The sequence below is a fragment of the Panthera tigris genome, chromosome E1, assembly GCF_018350195.1.
Source record: "Panthera tigris isolate Pti1 chromosome E1, P.tigris_Pti1_mat1.1, whole genome shotgun sequence".
Lineage (NCBI taxonomy): Eukaryota > Metazoa > Chordata > Mammalia > Carnivora > Felidae > Panthera > Panthera tigris.
In genome coordinates, this window is record NC_056673.1 from 60,899,212 (window position 1) to 60,923,939 (window position 24,728).

A 24,728-nucleotide genomic window follows, 5' to 3' on the forward strand; every position below is an offset into this window, starting at 1 on the left:
GTTGTTGCTCAAGTCTCTGGCCCTGTCGAAGCCCGTCTAGTTGTGCTTTTCATCCTCCTCTTTGGAACTCCTCTCCTCACTTCCCCTTGGAGGGGTGGGGGTCTCCTGTGGGCCTCCTGCTGGGCTCGGGGCTGGAGCGCAAGAGACCCAGGCCCCCTCCCTGCCTGGATGCCAGCACGACTGGGGACATCGCTCCTCTTCTGAGCCTGTGGCCACACTGCTCCGGCCCCACCGGTTTCTAAGTTCTCTGAGACAGCTGTGTCTTTGGCATGGTTTATATGTCCTGCCTTAGGCAGGTTAGGCGACGTGTGATCAGTATTCTTGGTACTTGTCAATTGAGGACCAGTTATTTTTATCTAAAATTATCAGCTGTTGAAGCCAGTGGGAATAACAAAGACCTGCTTGGGAGGGACTGAAGTCCTGATTCTGGGCCTGTCTCTAAGAGCCTCTTGTGGGTCTCTTGCCTCGTGAGGCTGCAGGATGGTGTCTGCTGCTGTTACGGGTGGATTCCAGCCCCTTAATGGACAGCGTTCAGAGCTTTCAGCTTTTGTGTTTGAACTTCTGTTAAGGGCGCTTGAAGGCCTTTGCGTGGCAGTTCAGGTTATGAAGTCTGACGAGGCTCCTGTGAGGTGGGCACAGGGGAGGTCCAAGGGGTGGTCACACTTGAGAGAAGAGAGAGATGTCATGCATCTTCCGGGGGCTGGAGGTGCCTCTGGTCTGGCTGGCTTGTCCCCTTTGCCCGGTGGGCCTCCCCCTGGCCAGGGCCTGCTCGTGGAGGTCGGCCCGGGTGGGCACTGCCCTCGGGACACTCTGCTTTTGTGTTTCGTAGTGCTCCTCCGACCGGTTCCATCAGCTTGCTGTTAATTTTGGGCGAGGTGGCAGGCCTCCTTCCAGTGCCACTCGCTTGTACTGTTGTAAGCCAGCAGGTGCAGGGGGCTCTAGTTGGTGGTGGTACGAGGGTATTTTCCTCCAAACTACTGCGTGTGTTAGGGTTCCTCTACGAAGGGCCTGTGGCTGTTAACTAAAGATATGGAGCCATTTTGACGTGGCCGCCTTCCATGAAAGATGTGGCCCTGGGTGGGCTTGCTGTGGCACAAGTGAGGATCGTGGGCTAAGCTCTGTCCGGTGACCCTCCTGGAACTGGTTGTGCCAGTTTTGATCGTGTTTACATTTTGTCCCAGTTGTGTGAGGCAGGACAGCTGTGAGGGGGCACGGTGCTTCTCCGTAGCACTGGGACAAGAGTCAGGCGCTCACAGAGGGATGGGCCCCTCCTGCCTGAGTTCTGGCCTGACTGCTTTTTGGTGTGTCTATGTTGTCACGCCTTCTGGGGGAGTGGGGACAGGACCCCACATAGAGGTTCCCAGCAGGTGCTGGGCTTGTTGAGAGTGCGCCCACTCGTGCACAGGAGAACTCCCAGGTGCTTGTAAGCGGCACCCCTGAGCTGGTGTGGTGTGGGGGACTTTCCTCCCGGGTCCTGGGTGGAGCTGCTTTTCTTGGCCTTGACTCGGTGGTGGCTGCAGGGAGCCCTAGACCAGTGTGTCCTGCTTAGCAGCAGGGCGGACTGGCTCCCAAGCAGCTGACAGCCTGTGATTCACAGGCTTGGAGAACATGCCCCGCGGGGGGGAAGCTGGTTTGCAAGCTGGGGAAAAGCAGGCCTGGGTGGGTAGCAATCGAAAGGTGTGGTAGTTTAGAAGATTACTGAGAGACTCCTTTTGTTTGCACCTTGCCGCTGTGGTGGTTTCTAGAACAACAGAAACAGACCTGATGGTCATTGTTCCTGGGCTGCAAGGCTGCCTTCTCTCCAATCTTGAATGCAAAGTATGTGCTCTCACCGGGGGTTTTCACCTGGCTCCTGTTTCCTGCCTCCATGAGCACAGGAGCGCACCTCCTGCTTGGTGGCCTGGCTGGCGAGTGCTCAAGCCCCTCCGGACGAGAGTGTTCTCCCGTGGCCGCTCCCTCCCGTCGTGGAGCCTCACTGTCTCCTGTGTCTTGCGTGGCTGCACGCCCCCCCGAGTGAATGGTGGTGAAGATGCCCCATTTTTATGTGTAAAACAGGCCAATGAACAAAAACAAAGCCCTTTGTAGATTTTTTTCTGGTGCTCCCTTTCCACCCCTCTGCCCTCGAGTCTGTTCATGAGGGAGTCGGGACTCCATGACCGTTCATGTGTCCAGACTGCTCGCGTTATCCTGTGGGGTTCAGGGCTGGGAAGAGCAGAGGAATAGAGCTCCTTGCACCCATGACAGCTGGGGCGTGGCTTCCTCCTCGTCCAGACAGTGGCCGTGGCCTGCCTCGGTGCCGATCCCCTTCTGTGTGGGGCCGCGTGCCGGCACTCCTGGGAACTTGTCACCACTTTTATTCTGTTCTCTCGTTGAGACTGAGTAAGGAATTTGGCAAATAAAGAACGATGGGAGATACTTTTGGTATTTCATAATATTTTAAATTCTTATTAGTTTAGTTGGTGAGCCCAAAGGACACTTTAACCAACTGCTGAGTGTGTCAGCTGTGCTCCGGGCTGCTTACCGTGCATCCCAGCAGACCCTCTGCACAGACGGGTCCTCTTCATGGTCCTGCCGTGTGTCCCCGTCCCACCTCCAGTGTGGCATCTGCCGTCCAGGTTAGACAGGAGCACCCTTGCCTACAGGGTGAACTTCCTGAGCAGGGAGTTTGTTTTCTGTCGTGTAACAGCCCACCCCAAAGCCTGTGGCTTAAAACTGCAGCCGCTGTTGTGTGTGTGGATTCTGTGGGTTCTGACAGGCCGGGCACGGGGTACCTTGTCTGTCCCTTGGTGCTGACGGGGTGGGCGCAGTGCTCAGCTGGAAGCCCACACAGTGGGGGCACTCGAAGGGCTGAGCACTTCCTTGATGTCAGGACCTAGTGTTGGGGGGCCGGGGAGTCTGGTGTTCCTGGGTCCACATAGCAGTTCTCGTTTTGCTGGTTAAATACTGTTTCTGAAGGAGAAGAAACCCTAAGAAATTCTTAGACGTGCTCAGTGTAGGATTCTTTGTTTAAGGGGCTTGGATGCCTGTATGAATTACCATTTTTCTTTCAGACCCGAAAGTGGAGGGTAAAATTCTAGGTTGAGCATTCTGGAGGTTGTGAGGCCTGTGCACTTGGAGGTGGTCCCTGGTTATGGGAGATGGGATGGGGGACACCATGCCAGGGCCCCCCAGGACGAGGCTTCTCACGTATGTGAGAAGCATGGGGAACCTGTCTCACTTGCTGACTAAGAATGACAGACACTCTAGGAGTGAGCGTGTGGGCTCCTCACCTTCGTGAGGGCTGCTTGGGCCCGTAACTTCTACCCTCGGATGTCTTTTCGTATACACAAGTTAATTAGAAAAATACCCAGTGAGATTCTCCACTCTCCTGTTAAGGCTCATGCCCTTAATGGCAGCTGGGGCACATGTCAGAGGTGACACCTTGCCCTCCCTAAATGAAAGGCCTTCTCGTTGTTTCACTCCTTGGCAATGTCCTTTCAGAAGATTGCCTCTCCCGCCTCCCGTCACCCCTTTTCATGACAGAGACTGTTCTGTTCTTTTGTGATGTTTAAAATAAAACTATGGAAGATGCAGTGAACTATTCTGAAAATTTATGTTCTAAATTTGTATTTGCAACATTTAATATAATTTTTTTTTTTTTTTAGGCGCAAATATTTAAGCATGGAAAACGTGAGGATTGTTTACCCTATGGTAAGGTTCACTTGTAACAAGGTGTGTTTGTGATGTGAGTCTCTGTACGTGATCAAGTGTGTCTCTTTCAAACTGTATTCATAGTTACAAAGTCTGTAACTTGCTGTATTTGGACGCTGTCATAGTTCTTTGGCTTTTTGTTTTAGGTGTGCATGTGTGCTTTAATTGGATTTTTTAGGCCTGGTGTGGGAGATCTGGGTTCTTGATGCCCCGTCTGCCAGGTGTTGATTCTGGGAGACTTGGTGATGTGGAGACAGCCTGAGGTCACAGCTGAATTCTCCCTGTAGCCACGGTCACAGTCTCTGACCCTTTGCCCCCTTCTGTTAATTTTAGACAACCTCAATTTATGATAATAAGTTCTCTGATTCTTGCTGCAGAGAGGTTTACTACTTGGACCAAGAGAAATTTCTTGGAGTTATAGGTTTTAGAAGATGTGTGAACAACTTTTGAATAGTAACGCCTATTTTTTAAAAACATCTTCAGTATGGAAAATTTCATACATGCGTGAAGGGAGAGAGAGTGTATAACGACCCCCACATTCTATCACAGGCTTCACAGTTTTTTTAAAAAAAAAAATTTTTTTTTTTTTTTTAACGTTTATTTATTTTTGAGACAGAGAGAGACAGAGCATGAACGGGGGAGGGTCAGAGAGAGAGGGAGACACAGAATCTGAAACAGGCTCCAGGCTCTGAGCTGTCAGCACAGAGCCCGACGCGGGGCTCGAACTCACGGACCGCGAGATCGTGACCTGAGCCGAAGTCGGATGCTCAACCGACTGAGCCACCCAGGCGCCCCAAGGCTTCACAGTTTTAATTCATGGGTACCTTGTTTCCCGTGCTCCTCCTCAGCCCATCCAGACCCCTGCTATTTTACCTGTTTCAGTGTGTATCCCCCAAAGATAGGACATTTTTGAAACATCCCTTGATGTTACTGTCCCACCTGAAAAAATGAGCAGTAGTTGCCCAATGTCTTCACACACCCTCCTCAGCAGACTTGTACACACAGACCCGGGGTTTGCTCTGTGTTACCGTCATTCATGCCCAGGTCAGTCACTGCACGTCATTTGGGTCTTTGGGGAAATTTTTCAGATGCTGTAACAACTTGTCCTGAAACCCTGCCCTCCTTGTTTCTCATACGAAATGCCATCTTGTGTGCTCTCCTGGCCCTTGCTCCACTCCCCCCCCCCCCCCCCCCCCACCGGCGCCCACCTCATTCCCCCCAACAGCCTTGGCAGCGTAGGGGCCTGACCACCCATTTCCCTGTTTGTAGGGACCCTGCCCCATCAGACCCGTCATGCCTGCACGTCTCCTGTAATCCATGGCGTGTTCTTTCGCCCGCCACGTTTTGCATAAGCTCTTGTTTGCTCGGCGTGGTGTCCCCTCTCTCTGGGGATCCTCTTCTGCCAGCCTACACGCTACTGCTCACAGCCAGAAAGTTGAGCAGGGTTGACTTGAGCTACACTCGATAAATGACGTGCGATCAGGTCGGGGTTCTTCATGGAACTCTGGTGTGGTCCAGCCCAGGCCATCACACTGAACCTGGGGGAACCTGAGGATCACCTGTGGTTTTCACGTCGTGGATGCCAAACACAGAGTGTGTTTGGGAGACCGTGGGGAACCCTTCCCACCAAACTGAGCCACATGTGCTGTTGTTCGCAGCCGCAACGGTTCTCGAGCGCCTGGCGGGTTGCAGGCTCCCCTGCAGCAACCAGACCCTGCTCCGGAAACTTGGAGTGAAGCTCGTCCAGCGGCTGGGACTGACCTTCCTGAAGCCCCGGGTGGCAGAGTGGAGGTTGGTAGGCCAAGCCCGAGCGGCCCGAGCGGCCCGAGCGCCTGTGGGTGAGGCTCGTGTGGTGACTGCCTGGGTTTGGGCGGCCGGGAAGGAAGGCTGCGTCCCTTCTGCTTTCGTTTAGTTGCTTCCATCGCAACAGTGTTGCTGATTTTGAAAAGAAAAGTTTTTCCCTTTTTTTTCCTGTCCCTACATCTCCTTTTCTTTTTTTCTGTCCCTACATCTCGTGGTTAGAATAACTGAAGGTGGAGTGGTGACAAGAAAAGTTTGCTGCTGCATTTCATGTGACGTTCAGGTGCAAGATGACTACCGGTTTGGGCTCACTGTCGGGAAAGCTCCAGTAACGATAAGACTGAACACAAGGTTCTTTCACAGAGAGCAGGCTCTCTCTCAGGGCCGGTTCAGAAAACCACACTTCCTCTGCCTGCGGGTGGGAACTTCACAGTCTGAGGTGGCCTGCTTCAGTGGACAGATGGCTTGTGACAGTGCCTCCCGTGGAAGGAGGCCCTTCTGTGTTCCCCATACTGTGTGCTTCACGGTCTTCAGTTCCCTTGTTTTGTTTCGTTTTGTTTTTGAGTAACAAGAAGCAAGTTTTCTCTTTGTTCGTTTTTTGCATTTGAAGTATTGGTCAGTGACCTCCTTGCCTGAGGCTCGGCTGCAGGCCTCCACCACCATGCAGCTGCAGCCCGCTGCATCCGGGCCGTCCCCACTGTCGGGTTCGCAGAGGCCAACCCCTTCCCCTCGTCTCTGGTCGTCAGCCCTGATTAGGTTGACTGGGTGTTCCGCACACAGAGCTCCCACCAACTCCACGTTCCCAGGCTCTCACGGCTGATGCAGGCATGCAAAGGTGTGTGGCTCAGGGTGGGCGGCTTCATGAGTCCACCCGTTGGGCCCGTCACGCAGCCTCCTGGGAGGCTGGCAGCAGTGCCTTCCTTGGCCGGGGTGGTGGGGGACAGGTGGAGTGGGGTCTCCAGTGCACGTGAGCCTCTGTGCGACTCCACGGTGGCTGGAGAGAGCTAACAGTGTTCAGTTTATTTCAAGTATTGATATGACTGGTTTGGGAAGAATTGCTTGGCAAGGTTCAGCTCAGCCTTTGTCTCAGATTATAGTAAATTCCAGAGAACTGTGGTATGTCTTAGTGATGTTTTACTGAAATTAACTTTTGGGTCATAGAGCTTGTTCTGTGAGAAGTTGTTTGTGAGTCTAAATGTTGGTGGTTAGCTTCTAAAACTGTAGAGAAAACATTCAGTAATACGTTAGGGTTTTCCAGGGAGACAGAACCAACAGGGTGAGAGGGTATGTGTGTGCATACACATAGACTTGTAAAGAATGGGCTCATGTGATTGTGGAGGCTGAAGTCCCAAGATCTGTAGGGTGAGTCAGAAAGCTGGAGGCCCAGGAGGGCTGATGGCATTTGAGTCTAAAGACAGGAAGAATTCCTTTTGACTAAGGGGAGGGTCGGCCTCTTTGCTCTGTTCGGGTCTTCAACTGATTTGGTGAGGCCCACCCACACCGGGGAGGGCAGTCTGTTTTATTCAGTTTACTAGTTTAAATGTGAACTCTCATCCAGACACACTGTCACAGGCATACACAGAATAATGGTTGACCGAGTAGCTGGGAACTCTGTATCCCACTTGAGTTGACACATAAAATTGACCATCACAGGTACGACAAATTTATTGATTTATTTTTTAAGAGAGACAAAGAGGGAGTGCAAGTGGGAGAGGAGCAGAGAGAAAGGGAAACCCAGAATCCACAGCAGGCTCTGTCCTGACAGCACAGAGCCTAATGTGGGGCTTGAATTCACTAACCATGAGATCATGACCTGAGCTGAAGCCTGCACCTAGCCGACTGACCCACCCAGGTGCCCCTTATTTATTTATTTCTGAAAACAAATTTTTTATTTATTTTTATTTTTTATTTTATTTATTAAAAAAAAATTTTTTTTTAACGTTTATTTATTTTTGAGACAGAGACAGAGCATGAACGGGGGAGGGTCAGAGAGCGAGGGAGACACAGAATCTGAAACAAGCTCCAGGCTCTGAGTGGTCAGCACAGAACCTGACGTGGGGCTCGAACTCACGGGCTGTGAGATCATGACCTGAGCCAAAGTCGGACGCCCAAAGACTGAGCCACCCAGGCGCACCAAAACAAATTTTTTAAACGTTTATTTATTTTTGAGAGAGAGAGAGAAAGAGACAGAGCATGAGCAGGGGAGGGGCAGAGAGAGAGGGAGACACAGAATCCGAAGCAGGTTCCGGGCTCCGAGCTGTCAGCACAGAGCCCGACGCGGGGCTCAAACTCATGAGCCGTGAGATCATGACCTGAGCCGAAGTCAGATGCTCAATTGACTGAGCCACCCAGTCACCCCTGTACTTTTTTTTTTTTTCATTTCATTTCACTTTTTTTTTTTTTTTTTTAATCTTCAGTACACTTCTGCTGTTGGCTGTCTTCCCTTGATGAGGAGCAAGCCTGTTGGCAGGCTGGTAACTCACTGGTCCTGCACCCTCCTCCTGAGTCCTTGTTAGGTTGGACTTCTTTCCGTTCCTTCTCCCTGGAGCATAGCTCTTGCTCCTACAGTGTGCTCCTCACTTCCAGTGCACGGCTGTTTGGTCCCCCTTGCTGGGCCCACATCTCAGTGACTCCCCAGCATTATATGACCTCCGAACTCCGCTCAGCTCTCAGCCTCCCGGCTGTTCTCAGGTGGTGCTTCTGGGTCTTGCCGTGCTCTTGCACATCTTAGAGGTTGTCCAGGGATCCAAGGAGACTTCTGTGCAGAATTGTGGCTTCCTTCTCAGTAGCTACTTTTTCTCCAACATCTGTCCCCAAATACTAGCCATCTCTGTAGTCATGAATATTTTTTATTCAAGCCAGCAAAACTGCTGCTCTCTGCTTGGACCCTCCTTTCTTGTGCTGGGGTTTAGAAAGTACCTTTGGGGGTGCCTGGGTGACTCAGTCAGTGAAGCGTCCAACTTCAGCTCAGGTCATGATCTCATGGTTTAGGAATTCGAGCCTCTTGTCAGGCTCTGTGCTGACAGCTCAGAGCCTGGAGCCTGCTTTCAGATTCTGTGTCTCCCTCTCTCTCTCTGCCCCTCCCCCACTCACTCTGTCTCCTTCTCTTAAAAATAAAGAAACGTTGGGGAAAAAAAAGTACTTTTGGGAGGGGCATCTGGGTGGCTCAGTCTGTTGAGCATTATTTGACTTTTGATTTTGGTTCAGGTCATGAAACCAGGGTCAAGGGGTTGAGCCCCATGTTGGGCTCTGAACTGAGTGTGGAGCCTGCTTAGATCCTCTGTCTCTTCCTCTGTCCCTCTCCCCTGCTTGTGCATGTGTGTGCTCGCGCGCTCTCGCTCTCTCTCTCTCTCTCTCTCTCTCTCTCAGAAAACAAAGAAGTACTGCTGGGGACGAAGCAGGGGTGTGAAGGTGGGGTGCACCTGGGCACCTGCTTGCTGTGCACAATTGTAGCCTGTACTTGGTTGACTTCTCGTGGGTGCCAGTGGCTGACTTTTGTCCAGGTTTTGTAGTTGTTTGTGGCGGAAGGGTAGGTCCGATTGGCACCTGACGCGTCTGTCATCTTTAGAGTTTCTGGTTACTGAGGGTTAAGGTGAGTACTTTTCCTACCGAGTAATCGGCATGTGTACTCATTTGAGGAGAACAGGGACAAGGACAGCAGCCACTGTGTGTGATCTGTCACCGTGAGCGTGTTCTGTGGTGGCTGCTGGCTACTCTCCCTGGATTAGCTACCTGCCGCTCCTCTCGTTCTGACCCCCAACTCTGAGGTGTTTTTTTTCCCCACACTAGTCTGTTCTTGGACTCCAGCTGGGTGTCCCGCAGTTAAACTCCATTCTGACCCTGTCCACCTGGAAATCTTGTCTGATCCCTCAGGTTAAGAGGTCAGTCCTACAAAGTCTGCCCCCCTCCCCACTTCCTTCATTACTTCAGATGCCAGTAGTGGGTCCAGGTTGTCACCTGTGACTCAACTGACCCACATCTCCCTTCTCAGGCTTGATCAATGTGCCAGAGCAGCTCACAGAGCTCAGAGAAACGTTTTGTTTACTGCTCACCAGTTTATTATAAAAGGATATAACTCAGGAACAGCCAGATGGAAGAGGTGCAGAGGGTGAGGTGTTGGGGCACAGCCACCCTCCCTGGGTCTCCATGTGCTCACCAATCCAGAAGCTCTCCAAACCCCATCCTTTTGGGTTTTTATGGAGCCTTTGTCACAGAGGCACAATTGATTAAATCATTGGCCATGGGTGATTGACTCAGCCTTTGGCTCCCCTCCTTCCTTGTGGTGGTGGGACTGAGAGTTCCAACCCTCCAGTCGCGTGGTTGGTTCCCTCAGTTAGCAGTCCCCATCCTTAGGTGACCTAGGGGCTTTCTAGAAGTCACTTCATTGACATAACGGAAGACACCTTCATCCAAAAATGGTCAAAGATCAAATATATGTCTCTTATTATAAATGACAACATCACAGTTATGTGAAAGAATACTCCAAAGTTTAGTAGCTTAAAATGTATTTTTTTAAAAAAAACTTATTTGAGAGAGAGAGCAAGCGAGTAGATGAGGGGCAGAGAGAAGGAGAGAGAGAGAATCTTAAGCAGGCTCCACGCCAAGCACAGAGTCCAGTGCGGGGCTGGATCCCATGACCCTGCGTTCATGACCTGAGCCGAAATCAAGAGTTGGATGCTCAACCAACTGAGCCCTCCAGTCGCCCTGCGATGATGCATCTTTATCGTCACCATTTCTGTGGATTGGGAATCTGGGTGTAACTTAGCAGGGTCCTGTGGTCAGAGTCTGTCTGAGGCTTCACGAAGGTGTTGGCCAGGCCCGCTGCCGTCTCCAGGCTTGACTTGGCGGGGGCCCTGCAGCCAGGCAGGCTCCTAGCGTTGCCGGTAAGACTCTGTTCCTCGTGGGCTATCTGCTGGCGACCTTCCAGAGCTCTTGGCGCCAGGCAGTGCACAGTGCAGTGGCCAGCTTCTGTCAGCGAGAGGGGGGCGGCAAGACGGAAGCCACAGTCTCCCTGAGCCGCCTTGGGAAGGACGTCTCCTCACCGCTGCGCTCTCCCAGCAGGAGTCACTGGGTCTGGGCTGTACCCAGAGGAGAGGATTGCATGAACGTCAGAAGGTGGGCCGCCTGCCACTGTCCTCGTTCTCGGTTGGAAACCGGTCCAGAGAGTTAACCAGCTGCTCAGGGCCACAGTTATCAGTGCTCGAGCTGGTGTTCAGGTTTTGGGCTCTGCCTGTGAAGCTCTAGCTGTCTGCGCTCAGGAGTCCGCCTCAGGCTGCCGCCCCCAGATGCAGTCTGTGCCTTGACTCAGGCACCTTTTGTGCTCCAGGCTGTGTGCCGATCCAGGGCCACCCGCCAGGCTGGCCGTGTGTACTTACCTCAGCACCACGCACTGGTGCCCGCCTTCCAGGAGGAAGGGCAGCAGCGATGGCCTTTCGTGCACATCCTTGCATCTGACTTGTCACAGGCCTCTAGGTAAGGGCCTCCTCTGACAGATGGGGACACCGTGGCAGCCGGACGCTCAGGAGCTGTGCAGAGTCGGACGGTGGATCTGGCCTGTGCTGATGCCCTCGCAGCACACGGATGATGCCAGTGGCCTCGGCTGGGGGGAGGAGGGCTGTGGCTGGTGGGGCCTGAGAGGGAGGCTCCAGAGACAGCATCCGCAGGGGCTGGCCGTGTGAGCTGCAAGGTCCGGGGTGGCTTGGGGGCCTGAGGGGCAGTAGGGGTAAGAGGCAGAGCGCCTTGTGAAGAAGGCCAACGCCCACGGGCTGGTGAGTGCCCTGGCGCCCTCCTGCAGTCCTGCTCTGTCCCCTGCCTTTCTGCCTGGACACCGCACAGTACTCGGGGGCTTCTGAGTAGTGCAGGATCCTGTGGCTGACCTTGCGGATGCCAGCCGCTAGCCGCTCCATTTGTTTTCTGTCCTGTCTCTGAAAAACACATGGAATTGTCACAGACATCCTTTAAGATTCTAAGGGATACCAGATTATTGATTTCTGTCGAGATAATTTGTCCTCGAGGCTCCGGCAGGCATGGCCGCTGGTCTGAGGTCACGTGTGTTTGTGCAGGTACCAGCGCGGCTGCCGCTCGCTGGCCGCTAACCTGCAGCTCTGCACCCAGAGTCCGCGGGAGCCGACAGTGCATGCCGAGACTCCCGCTGGTGACGGAGACTGTGATGTCCCCGAGGAGGTGGAGAGCGTGATAGGTGGGTGCAGTCCCTGTGGGCTCTGGTCTCTGGGTGGCGGCGAGGCTCCTCCCAGGTACATTTATTGGCCGCGCACCTTTGCCACCTCTGTGCTGGCAGCACGTGGCCTTCCGTGACCTTCCCCACCCTCACCTTTCATGGAGTTCGTGGCTGCTGGTCTGTAGTCTGGGGGCCCACGACCCTTTGGTTCCTGGACCCTGTCTTTCTGTTCGCTGTTTGCTCCCCTGTGTGAGCCCTCCTATTTCCACCTCACTCCCTAGGCACCTCAGGACAGCTCCATGCCTTCAGCCTTCCCCCAAGCCTGGCCTGGGTGTATTGCGCTGGTGGCCTCAGGCCTTCTCCTGAGGGGATGGAGGCGTGGCTGTCTTGGGCCCTGCCCCGCTCTCACTCTGTGACAGCTCCTGGCCCTGCACAGGGCCTGCTCCCCGACTCCCGCCAGGTGTACCCGGCAGGGCCAGCCTCCCTGTCCATGAAGGACAGCCCTGTGCCTCCCCTGTTTTCCTCCCCTTCCCAGAGCTGTCTGCCCCCACGCCCTCAGGGGCCCTGTACTGCCCTGGTCGCAGTGGACTCGACCCATTCACAGGCTCCCATCCTTCCTCTGTGTCAGCCTTTCCCAGGCTGCCTGGTGCCCTTGGTCAAGGTTTCTGCTGACTGAGGATTGCCAGGCTCTTTTCTGAGCAGCCTCTGGGCTCTCCCGACTTCCTTCGGGCCCCTGTGTGGCTGTTCTGGAATTTGGCCTGTGCCCGAGACCCCAGCAGAGCCCCTTTTCTGCACCCTCTTGCAGAACTGGCCTCTGGGAAGTCTTCCTCACTTGGTGCTTTCTGCCCAGTGTCGGCTCTGGTGGGCGGATCTACTTTGTAGCAACGATGGCAGGAGTAGGTTTTTAAAAACGAAGAATTAGAATAATTAGAATTAACATTCTTGATGTGACTCCCTTCACGGTGCTCGAGTGCTCTGCAGGGTGGGTTATGTTCAGGCTCGGAAATGAACTTCCCCAGCACTCGGGCGAGCGCGTAGAGCTCAGACCTGGCTTTCCCGTGTTCTTGCAGAGCAGCTGCTGATCGGGCTGAAGGACCAGGACACGATTGTGCGGTGGTCTGCGGCCAAAGGGTAGGTGCCTGCTGTCCCTCCGCAGGGGGGACATCCTGTCATTCAGCGCGTCTTGTGCAGTTGAAAGCTGGGAACAGCTTCGAGATTTTTATAAGGTGGAACAGTTTTTCTCATTTACATTTATTGTTTTATGTTCTCATTTTAAAGGTAATTACTGGGGAATGAGGGGGCTTCATTTCCTTGCCTGTCTGGCTAGAGTGGGCGGAGTTATGAGCATATCCACTTGCCTTTCTTGCCTTTCAGAGGTTCCTTTTCTTTCAGTTCTGTGTCCTCAGCAGCACAGTACCTGTCCCTTTCACAGGCAGGCGCGGTCACTGTATAGCGAGCGGAGGCCGGCACAGCCTTATCTAATCCCAGAGCCCCTGAGAGGGAGACTGGTGTTGGTCCTCTGTTTGCCTGAGGAACGGCGTACAGAGAGGTGCCCTCATGGGGGAGGTGTTCGCTTCAGCAGCAGGCAGCCTCTGAGCCCCAAGTCATGTGTGGGTGGGGTGGGGTGGGCCGGGCCCGGAGGGATGCTGATCCGTGTCAGGGGGTGTCTGGTGTGGATGTGCGGCAGCCTGCCATGCGGGGAGGTGGCCTGGAGGGGTCAGGCCGACAGGGGTGCCATTGACCATTGGTAGCATGGGGCTGTCCCGTGGGCACTCCCACCCCTTTGTCTCCCTCCCTCAGGAGATGCCTGTGTCTGTCTGTTTATGTCACTAGGATGGGGCTCCCTACCAGGCAGGTGGCCTTGTGTAGAGCAGAGTGTGTGTGAGGCTTGCCCTGGGTCTACCTGTCTTTCCTGCTCTCTGGGGGGAGGGAAAATTGCCGGGGACAGGTCCTGGTGGCTCGGGCCCCCTCACGACGGGCCCGTGATGCTGACAGAGTGCTGCTTCTCTCTTTCAGAATTGGTAGGATGGCTGCGAGGCTCCCCAAAGAGCTGGCGGATGATGTGGTTGGGTCCGTGTTGGATTGTTTCAGGTATGTGAGAAGATCAAAGGGAGACGTGTTTCTGGTTGAAAGCAGTGGCTTTTCTTCTATCCTTTTACATTTTCTTTCAATTGAGCTGTTTGTCAGAGCCTCCACAGCCTTTTTTTCTTTTTTTTGAAGTTAAATTCGAGAACTCTAGTTATTTCTGTTATCTTTCTTTTTAGAACATAATTTTTTTTAACGTTTATTTATTTTTGAGAGAGAGAGAGAGTGTGAGCAGGGGAGGGGCAGAGAGAGAGGGAGACACAGAATCTGAAGCAGGCTCCAGACTCTGAGCTGTCAGCACAGAGCCCGAAATGGGGCTCGAACCCACAAACTGTGAGATCATGACCTGAGCCGACATTGGACACCCAACCGACTGAGGCACCCAGACACCCCTAATTTTACTGGATTTGAATTTAAATAGCCACATGTGGTAATGGTCATGTTGTGTCTAGGTAGCCCGTGGTGCAGGTGTGGGCTGGGATGCACAAATGGCAGGTCCTTGGGGTCTGGGCCTGGGGCCTGCAGGCCAGGGGGCAGAGCAGAGACTCTGGCACCAAGGGTGCACTGTTAGGTGCACAGTCCCAGAGGACTGTTAACTTTGCTCGTGGAAACCTCTCTGGGGGTTTCAGAAGCAGGTGCTTCTACGAAGGGTGTTGGTTGGGCCCAGCCTCACTCCTGCCCTCGTTAGCCGGCTGCTGATCTTCTGGGGCTGTTGCTGTGGGTGTAGGAGAGGGTCTGTCTACCCTCCTGGGCTCAGCTGTGCACACTAACTGCCGAGGGTGCTCTGTGAGCACCTGCAGGACGTGCCCTCCCCCCGGAGCAGCCTTCTTCTGGAGCTTGTCTCGAGCCTGCTCAGCCACAATTGGAGGAGTGCAGGGGAACAAGATGTCACATGTGGGTCACCTTTTGCAGAACAATGCTGTATGTCTGGCCAGTGTGTCTTCCAGTGGAAACATTTCACCGTTGTCTGCCTAGCGGAAAACGTGCACTCCTTACTGTCACTCTGAAACGCCTGAGTTAGGGAAAAGAAAGTGCTCCCTGTCCATGTGATGATTCTGCTGGCTTGTTTATTTATTTTTATTTACTTTTTATTTATTAAAAAAAATGTTAATGTTTATTCTTGAGAGACAGCGCACACGCTTATGAGCAGGGGAGGGTCAGAGAGAGAGGGAGACAGAGTCTGAAGCAGGCTTCAGGTTCCGAGCTGTCAGCACAGGGCCCGACGCGGGGCTCAAACTCACCAACTGTGAGATCGTGACCTGAGCTGAAGTCGGCCGCTTAACCGACTGATCCACCCAGGTACCCTTCTGCTGGCTTGTTTTAGGGTGTCCTCTTGGGTTTCTTTTCTGGGGGTGTGGTGTTGGGTATGCTGATGATGCTGGATGTCGCTGGTCCAGGGCGGCTCTGAGAGGTGGCTCTTGTGTGACCACGGGGGAGCCTCCTGCTCTCCGGAGAGGGCAGCACTTTGAGCCAGAGCTCTGGAGCCTTTCCTCCCTGGCCCCTTTGCCCAGGGCACAGCAGGTCTATCTCAAGTCTTTTTCTCTATTTCCTTCTTAGCGCATTTCTGCACCTGCCCTCTGGGGGTAATGCTGTCTCTTTACCCAGCCCTCCCTCGGGCTCTTCTTTGCCCAGCCTCCTTCCTTCCCTTTGCACCAGTCCCCTCCTGCCCCTGCCGGTGGCGTCCCTGGTGCTGGCTTTTCCTGGCGGTGGCTGCTCCAGTGTTCCTGAGCCTCCCTCACTCCTCCGGCCACTGTGTCTCTGCCTGGAAGCCTGGGGCCCTTCACCCTAGTGCATCTTGACCACACTCCTGGCATACATTTCCTCTTGGCCAGACATCTGGCCTTCTGGCCTGGACCCGTGGTCTCCTTTAGTCATCTTCATTGGTTTAATCCCCAGACACTTCTTTGCTGTTGTCTTGTCATTGCAGTAAGCTCCTCTGAGTTCTGTAGTGAGGTCGTGCAGGGTGGAAACTGTCTCACTGCTCTTGATTCCCAGAGCTGGCAGCCTGGAGCCGCAAGCAGGCTGTTGAGGGAAAGGGCCTGTGTGCAGAGGCATGAAATTACCAGACTGCAGAGCCTGGCTCACAGAGGGGTCCCCCCCAGCCCAGAATGCTTGAAGACCCTGAGAGGCAGGAGCTTGTTGGGTGGAAGATGTGTGTGGGGTGGGGGCCACAGGACTGGCTGGTCACCTGGCATAGCTGGGATCTTGTCCCTTGTTTTGTGGGACATACAGTGACATACGGTGAGCTGCCAGCTTTTTCTGAAAGGGTCAGAACAGGACATTAATGTCATTAACTGTGAGCATACGCCTCTCCTCTCCCTGCTCTGTTTCTAGGCCAGGTTATGTAGCACGAAGCCACATACGTCCTCAGGTGGCTTTACATTGAGCCCCGTAGGACCAGTGTGAGCAACATGGCCATCGTCCCCTTCTCCGTGTCTTGTCCCCTGGATGTGCAGGTGTCCTTTGGTACCTGTGCACCTCCCCTCCCTGGCCCTGGCGGCGTTACCTCGGGGCAGGACTCCACAGACAGGCGCCACCCACTGCCCCAAAGCATCTCTTTCTAGTTAAAATTCTGAAGTACACAAAAGTGCCAATATTAAAATTTGAAATGGTCGTAAAATCTTTGGGACAGATATTTAATAAAACATCTGGAACTTGGGGCACCTGGGTGGCTCAGTCGGTTGAGCATCTGACTTCAGCTCAGGTCATGATCTCACAGTTGGTGAGTTCGAGCCCTGCCCTGCGTCAGACTCTGTGATGATAGCTCGGAGCCTGGAGCCTGCTTCAGATTCTGTGTCTCCCTCTCTTTCTGCCCCTCCTCCACTCACGCTCTGTCTCTGTCTCTCTCAAAAATAAAATGAAACATTAAAGAAATTTTTAAAAACATTTGGAACTTAAAAATTTGTAATTGGAATTGTAAGTTGGTGCTGGTTGATGGTGAGGTTCAAGGGGACTTGGTGAGTCTGCCTCCACAGGCCCTGACATGAGGGAGGGACCTGCTGAGTGAACGCATGAGACTCGCTCTCTCCTGTCTGAATGTTCTTGTGCTTGTTGCTTGTGAGGCATGCAATCTAGTTGGTTTTCCTGAACATTCCAACATCAAACTGTTGGGTTTAGGGTAGGAAAGAGCCCTGCAAAGTCTCTTGCTTTTTGGGGAAGCGTATTTCACTGTTTATGTTGGCAGCCAAATGTAGAAGCTCTCAGGACAGCCCTTGTGAGTCTAAGAAACCCCTCTCACTGGTCCTAATGTCAGAGGTGTACCTTAAACAAGAGGGCTTCCAGACCACTTCAGGGACAATTTTATTAGATATAAAATTTTACCTGTTGGTTCATTGGCATAATCATGTATTAAAAGCCTGTGTTTCAAATAGTGTGAAACAATTCTCTAGAAGACTTTCCATTCTAACTTTTTAATCTCTACTCTGAGCCAGGAAGGGAGATCTCCCCACCTCTTTCTGTGAACGCCTCAAGTTACCGGGGTTTTGGTGACTTGAACAGGCTGAGTCCTTGGCTGTGTAGTCAGCTGGCACACGCGGCCGTGGCAGGAATGGTGTGTAGAGCCTGGGCGTCCTGCTGACGCATATCTGCAGACTGCTTTCTCTGTGGTCCCATGTGGGGCCCTCAGGACCTCTCCATGTCATCGGGAGATCTGAAGAAAAGTACTGAGCACAGCACTTACCTACCATTAAGTTGCAGGAGTTTCTTTTTTATTTTTAATGTTTATCTATTTTTGAGGGAGGAAGAGAGATAAAGCACAAATGGGGAAGGGGCAGAGAGAGAGGGAGACACAGAACCCAAAGCAGGTTCCAGGTTCTGAGTTAACAGCAGAGACCCTGACGCGGGGCTCAAACTCATGAGCCCTGAAATTGTGACCTGAGCGGAAGTCAGATGCTTAACTAACTGGGCCACCCAGGTGCTTCACAATTTTATTTCTTTAGCCAGCAGATGCTTTAAAAACTCACTAACGGTGTGAGGGGTGGAGGGCGCCTGGTGGCTCAGTCGGTTAAGTGTCTGACTCTTGACTTCGGCTTAGGTCATGATCTCGCGGTTTGTGGGATTGAGCAGCATGTCGGGCTGTGTGCTGACAGTGTGGAGCCTGCTTGGGGTGTTCTCTCTCTGTCTCTCTGTCTCTCCCCCCTCCCCCTCCCTCCCTTCCCCTCTCCCCCTCTGTCTCTGCCTTTTACCTGCTTGCATGCACTCTGTTCTCAAAAATAGTAACCGTTAAAAAAATAAAAAGTTACAACTCACTGGTGGGTCTCAGCGAGGCTCCCAGGCACAGTGTGGACACCTGCAGTGTGTGCACGTCGGGGGATGAGCGGACGCGGGCAGTCCGGTCTCAGGTCTTGTGTGTGTGTCAGCTTTCAGGAGACGGACGGTGCCTGGCACGGTGGCTGTCTGGCGTTGGCAGAACTGGGCAGAAGAGGCCTGTTGCTCCCTTCACGGCTGGAAGACGGTGAGTTCCGCGCTCGCTTGCTCTGTGCTCTCAGTGCTGCGTGTAGCTCGTTGGGTGCTTCGTGTCACTCCGCGTCTCCGGCTGTGAGCGCGAGCACACCGGGCCTCTGCCCTCGCTGACAACATTGTTTGCAGGACAGAGCGGACTAGGCCTGTTTCTCTCAGCCTGCCTTCTTGTATCGACCGTTCTGATTTTCTGACTCCCCTTCTCCCTGCTGCAAAATGTTGGTACCACAGATACAATGTTGGTGTCTGGATTTGGAGGGCCAGGAACCATTGTGATGTCTGAGATCTTCTTGTCCCTCAGAACTGGTTTTCACCCCTGTGGGGGCGCTGTTCCCTGTTGAGAAGTTGTGTACTGCCTCTGTTTATCACCTGGAGTGCATCATGGTCCCCTAGGAATCAGGCTCACACCAGCAAGGGGTGGGGGCGGAGGGCTGGAGGAAACTTGGCAGTGAGCCTGTGCAGGGGGACAGGGGCACAGTGCAGCAGACGCAGAGAGGACCGCCGAACTCTAAGCGAGTGTGTCCCAGCTGTCGGGTCTGGACGCGTGCAAGTGTGGCCCTGTCTGGTTGGTGGGAATCATCTCTGGGTGTGGCTGGTGGTGCCTCTGGGCAGAAGGGAAGGATGCCTGCAAAGGAGGGAGAAGGTCACATCCTGGGGTGTTCACCATAGGTGCTCTGTGCACTGGGGGGTTGACTTCCGTCCAGAATAAAGATGTCTGTGCACAGATGGCTGGGACCCTGCATCTTACTCCGCGGCACCTGAGCTGTGGGATGTCAGAAGTGATGGCTTTGCATTTGGCATCGTGAAGCGGGAGGAGGGCTCTTAGACCCTCAGAATTCTATTTACTCTTACTATTTATTTTTGGGAGCTTTATTGAGATATAATTTATGTACCATGAAGTTCACCCACGTAGAGGGTACAGTTCAGTGGTTTATAGTATATTTTACAGAGCTGTGCGACCGTCATCATCATCTAATTTCAGAACATTTATGCTGCCCCCAAAGGAAACCCCTGTACTCAGGGGCAGTCACTCCCCATTTCCCCTCAACACACCCACCCCAGGCAACCAGTAATCTGCTTTCTGTTTCTTTAAATTTGCCTTTTCTGGTCATTTTTCATAAATGGAACCTATGATCGCGGTCTTGTGCCTGACTTCTTTCACTTAGAGTGATGTTTTCAAGGTTCATCCATGTTGTAGCATGTAACTCTGTTCCTTTTTATGGCCGAATAATATTCCGTTGTGTGGATATACCACATTCATCAGTTGATGGACATTTGGGTTTGTCACATTTTGGCTATTACGGAAAATGCTGCTGTGAACATTTGTGTGCAAAAACGTTTTTTAAATTTTATTTTGAGACAGAGCAAGAGCATGAGTGGGGGAGAGGGGCAGAGGGAGGGAGGGAGGGAGGGAGGGAGAGAGAGAGAGAGAGAGAGAGAGAGAGAGAGAGAGAATCCCAAGCAGGCCCACATTCAGCATAGAGTCTGACGTGGGGCTCACTCTCACGACTGTGAGATCAACCGTGTTGTTACGTGTAGCATGTAGTCTCTGTTCTTTTTTTTTTTCTGTTTTTAAAAAACTTTTTTTTTTTTTTTTTAAATGTTTACTCTTGAGAGAGACAGAGACAGAACGTGAGTGGGTTAGGGGCAGAGAGAGAGGGAGACACAGAATCCGAAGCAGGTTCCAGGCTCTGAGCTGTCAGCACAGAGCCCGACGCGGGGCTCGAACTCACGAGCTGTGAGATCATGACCTGAGCCGAAGTCAGACGGCCAACCGACTGAGCCACCCAGGCGCCCCATCTTTGTTCTTTTTTTATGGATGAATAATATTCCATTGTGGATACACCACACTGTTTATCCAGTCATCAGCTGATGGACATTTGGATTTTTTACCTCTTGGCTAGTATGAATAATGCTGCTGTGAACATTTGTGTGCAGGTTTTTTTTTTTAAGTTAATTTAAAAAAAAATTTTTTTTTATGTTTATTTATTATTGAAAGAGAGACACAGAGCATGAGCAGGGGAGGGTTAGACAGAGGGGAGAGACACAGAATCTGAAGCAGGCTCCAGGCTCTGAGCTGTCAGCACAGAGCCGGACGTGGGGCTTGAACTCACAAACTGCGAGATCATGACCTGAGCCGAAGTCGATTGCCCAACCGACTGAGCCACCCAGGCGCCCGTTAAGTTAATTTTTTTTATGTTTATTTGTGAGAGAGAGAGATAGAGCGTGAGGAGGGGAGGGGCAGAGAGAGAGGGAGACATAGAATCTGAAGCAGGCTCCAGGCTCTGAGCTGTCAGCACAGAGCCCCATGTGGGGCTCAAACTCACGAACCAGGAGATCATGACCTGAGCCAATTTAACCAACTGAGCCACCCAGGCACCCCCTTTTAAATTTTGAGAGAGAGAGAGAGAGAGAGAGAGAGAGAATGAACGAATGAGGTGGGGAGAGGGGTAGAGAGAGAGAATTGCAAGCAGGCTGCATGTTCAGTGCAGGACCTGACCTGGGGCTTCCTCTCATGACTGAGATCATGACCTGAGCCGGAATCAAGAGTCGGACGCTTAACTGACTGAGGCACCCAGGCGCCCCGTGTACAAGTTTTTGTGTGGACATAAGATTCTAGTTCTCTTGGGTATGCATGTAGGAGTGGGATTGCTGGGTCTTCTGGTAACTCCATTTTTAACTTTTTGAGGAAAAGTTTTTTTCTAAAATGGTGGTACCATTTTATATTTCCACCAGCATGAAGGTTCCAGTTTCTCCACACCCTCCCAAACACTTGGTTTTGTCTTAGTGGATGTGGAGTGGTATCTCATTGTGGCTCACATTTGTGTTTCCGTGACTCATTAATGACGCTGAGCCGGCTTAATTAATGCCGACTGTGGATATCTTTGTTGGAGAAATGTCTGTTCAAATCCTTTGCTCATTTGAAAAATCAGGCTTTTTGTTGTTACCATGAGTTCTTTATGTATTCTGGGAGCCTCTCACCAGATAGAGGACCTGTGGTATTTTCCCCCATCCCATGGTTGTTTTCACTTTCTGGTTGGTGTCATTTGCGCCAAAGCCCTGCATTTTGGTTGATTTCAGCTCACCAGTCTTCTGTGTGCGAGTGTGCCACAGACAAGGTGAAATCCCTCCCTGGGTAGTTTCGACTCCAGTAGAGCCTTTTACTCTGCTTTTCGTGCCCGAGAGTGGCTGGCGTGTGCGTGCCCATCATATTTTACAATGTTGCGGTGCCCACTGGTCACTAGCCGCTGGAGTGAGAGACTATGAGCGTTGGCGTTACGAGTGAGGAGTGTCTCGCTGTTGCTTAAAATAGAGAAGATGTCCCGTGTGGTCTTTACTTGACTGGCCGGTCGCCTCTAGCCTGGCGGCCCCCCACAACGTGTGCTGAACCCTCCTGTGGGCCCTTGCCATGCCTGGCGGGGCCTGAGGGAGCTGTGCTGTCTCCTGCCTGGGAAGGATGGTGCCAGGCCTGGCAGACAGAGGTCTTGTCGAGGCGTAGGCTCCACAGGCACCAGGCCCAACACTTGTTCATTTTTCTTCTTTTTCTCTTGCTCCTCAGACTGGATGATGCCAGTTGCCTGCCCTGTCTTCAAGTTCATGGATTCTTGCTTGCACGTGTTCAGATCTGTTATTGTACAGCTCTACTGAAGTTTTCATTTCAGTGATGGTGTTTTTTCAGTTTCAGAATTTTTATATGGTCTCTTTTTACAGTTTCTATCTCTTTTTTGACATTCCATATTTTTTTCGATATTGTTCTTTTGGTTTCCTTTAGCTCTTTGAGCATATCTGAGGAATCTGTTTAACGTCTTTGTCTGGTTTTAGTACAGTGTCTGGGCTTCCTCAGGGATGACGATTTCTCTGCTTTTCTTTTTTCCTTTGAACAGGCTATTCATTTCTGTTTCTTTGTATGCTTTGTGCTTTTTTTTTTTTTTCCTTGAAACTGGACATTTTGAAAACTATAATACTGTAATATGGTAACTTTGGAAATCAGGTTCTCCCCCATCCCCAGGGGTTTGCAGCTGTTGCTTGTTGAAGGTGATTGTTGTCCATTTGTTGACCCCCCTCCCCCCCCAGTCTGTTTGCAACAACTGTGTTCCTTGTTGTGTCTGGTCACTGAAGTCTTGGTTCTGTAATGTCTGCAGATAGCCAGTGACCTAACAGATTTCCTTAAATGCTGAAATTTTGTAGACTCTTTCTTCACAACATACCCTCCTGATTTCTGCAAATTTCTGATGAGATGTTTGAGTTCTGAACAAGTTGAGTCTGTCAGTTTTTGCTGGCTTAATGGTTGTTGTTGTGGTGGAGGGACTGATTTGTGATGTCATCCGAAAACTAGCATTTGACTGGGTCTTCTGAGTGGAAACAGATGTCAAGACAGTATAAAACGTGTAGAGATTCTATTGGGGAGATGCCCATGAGAGAAAGCAAGAAGGCTGGCGGAACTCCTGTCTGACCCCGAGGGCTGTGGGGGTGGGGTGGGGCTGGGGTCCTCGAGCCAAAGTCAGCCGTAGAGGCAGGCGGTCCCGTGTCCCCAGAAGGGGCCATGCTGGTATCGCTGCCACACTCTCTCCCTGGCAGAGGCACCTTGGGGCCTGGGGTGCAGCCTGTGGCGGATGGGGCCTGGCTGTTACCGCAGCTCTTCTGTTGCAGAGTGCTGACCTCTCCTGAGGTCCTGCTCCCCGCAGGCCTGTGGTGTGTACCTCAGTTCCCAGGGGAGCGGCTGGGCCCTGGGTGGAGTTACACTCTCTGGTGCTCCTGACACAGTCCTGGCACCTTCCTGTTTGGAGGACCAAGTCCTTACTGATTTTTTTTTTTTTTTAAAGTTTTATTTATTTTTGAGAGAGAGCACGAGCAGGAGTGGGGGAGGGACAAGGAGAGAGGGGGACAGAAGGTCTGAAGCAGGCTCCAAGCTCTTTGCTGACAGCAGCAAGTCTGATTTGGGGCTTGAACCCACAAACAGGGAGATCAGGACCTGAGCCAAAGTCGACACTCACCTGACTGAGTCACCCAGGCGCCCCAAGTCCTTACTGATTTTTAACCTTTTGTACATTTTGCACTGTTGGATGTTCCAGTTTTGTGAGAAAAGTGAATACCGTGACGAGATATCTTTGACTTCGCATGTGAAGTAATTGTTCTGTGCTACTGAATTAAAATGCTTTTCTCCTTGATGAGTGTGTGTGTGCTTCATTTCACGCCTACCGTGTCTTCCTGCCCCATGGAGTGTTGTGTCGTGCTGAAGACTGGAGCTGGTGATGGGGGCAGACTGCACGGGCCCCCGATGAGACTTCAGGAAGGTTGTGGTCAGCATTTTGTTCCCTCTTTGCTGTGAGTTCAAGGACCCCTTTAGAATCTTTTTTCAGCTTTGTTGAGATATAGTTCACCTAACCATACAGTTTTCCTATCAAATACCTGATTCAATGGTTTTGGTATATTATTTAAAAAAAAATTATAGAATATACGTAATATAAACATTTGCTATGCTGTTTTTAAGTGTGTAATTTGGTGGTATTTACAGTTTGTACAACCATTGTCACTATTGCTGAAAACTTTTCACCAGCCTGAACTGAGACTGTTTCCCCGCTAGACTCCCCTCTCCTATCCCCTGCAGCCCCTGGTAACCACTCCTCTGTCTGCCTCTGTGAACCTGCCTGTTGTCAGTGTTTCATCTATGTGCACTCGTGTAAGATTTGTGCTTTTCTGTCAGGCTCATTTCACTGAGCATAATGTCTTCAAGGTTAGTCCATGTGGTAGCAGGTGGCAGAGTTTCATCCCTTTTTATGGCTGAATGACACTCTGCTGTGTGGTTTTCCACGTCTTATTTACCTGCTCCCCTGTCAGTGCAGGCTTGTGTCCTTTCATCTTTTTTTAAAAAATGTTTTTGTGTTTTGAGATAGAGTGCATGCGGGGGGGGGGGGTGGTGGGCAGAGAGAGAGCGGGAGAGAGAATCCCAAGCAGGCTCTGTGCTGTCAACGCAGAGCCCACCTTGATGTCGCGGATTGTGGTATGATGACCTGAGCCGAAATCAACAGTCGAACACTTAACCCACGAGCCACTCAGGCGCCCCTTGCTTTCATTTTTTGAGTGTGGTGAACAAAGTTTCTATGAACATTGGTGCACACTTAACCCGTTTGAGTCCTTGTTTTTACTTCTTTTAGGTGTATACCTAGGAGTAAAATTGATGGGCCACAGGGAAATAATTTCATATTTAACTTTTTTGGGGTTTATTGCTTTTTATATATAAAGGTTAAACCCTTACAGCTCTGAGGCTGGGTCACAGGTGACTATAGGCAGGTGGCATAGTCAAAACATCAGGAAGACCATTTTCTTGTTACAAAGATCTAGGACCGCGTTGTGCTTTTAGAGACAGATACGAAGGGCCTGCTGGGGTCGCGGTGTCTGTCGCATGTGACCTTAGGGGGGGATTGCAGTGGGAGGGGTCAGTCGTCATGCTGCAGATGCACGCAGTTCCACGGCAAAATCTGCAGGTGGTGAGGGCCTCTGCCCTCCCTGAGAGCCC

At 51.9% G+C, this 24,728-nt stretch overlaps 1 protein-coding gene across 1 annotated transcript in view; it reads left to right on the plus strand.

Annotated features, from left to right (window-relative positions):
* The window catches only part of TBCD (tubulin folding cofactor D), a 158,686-nt gene that overhangs the window by 24,941 nt on the left and 109,017 nt on the right, over nt 1–24,728 (plus strand). The window contains exons 8-13 of the mRNA XM_042967304.1: nt 3,645–3,690; nt 5,349–5,481; nt 11,553–11,689; nt 12,739–12,799; nt 13,685–13,759; nt 18,112–18,206. Coding sequence (XP_042823238.1) covers nt 3,645–3,690; nt 5,349–5,481; nt 11,553–11,689; nt 12,739–12,799; nt 13,685–13,759; nt 18,112–18,206 — 547 coding nt within the window. The remainder of the gene's footprint in view (nt 1–3,644; nt 3,691–5,348; nt 5,482–11,552; nt 11,690–12,738; nt 12,800–13,684; nt 13,760–18,111; nt 18,207–24,728) is intronic.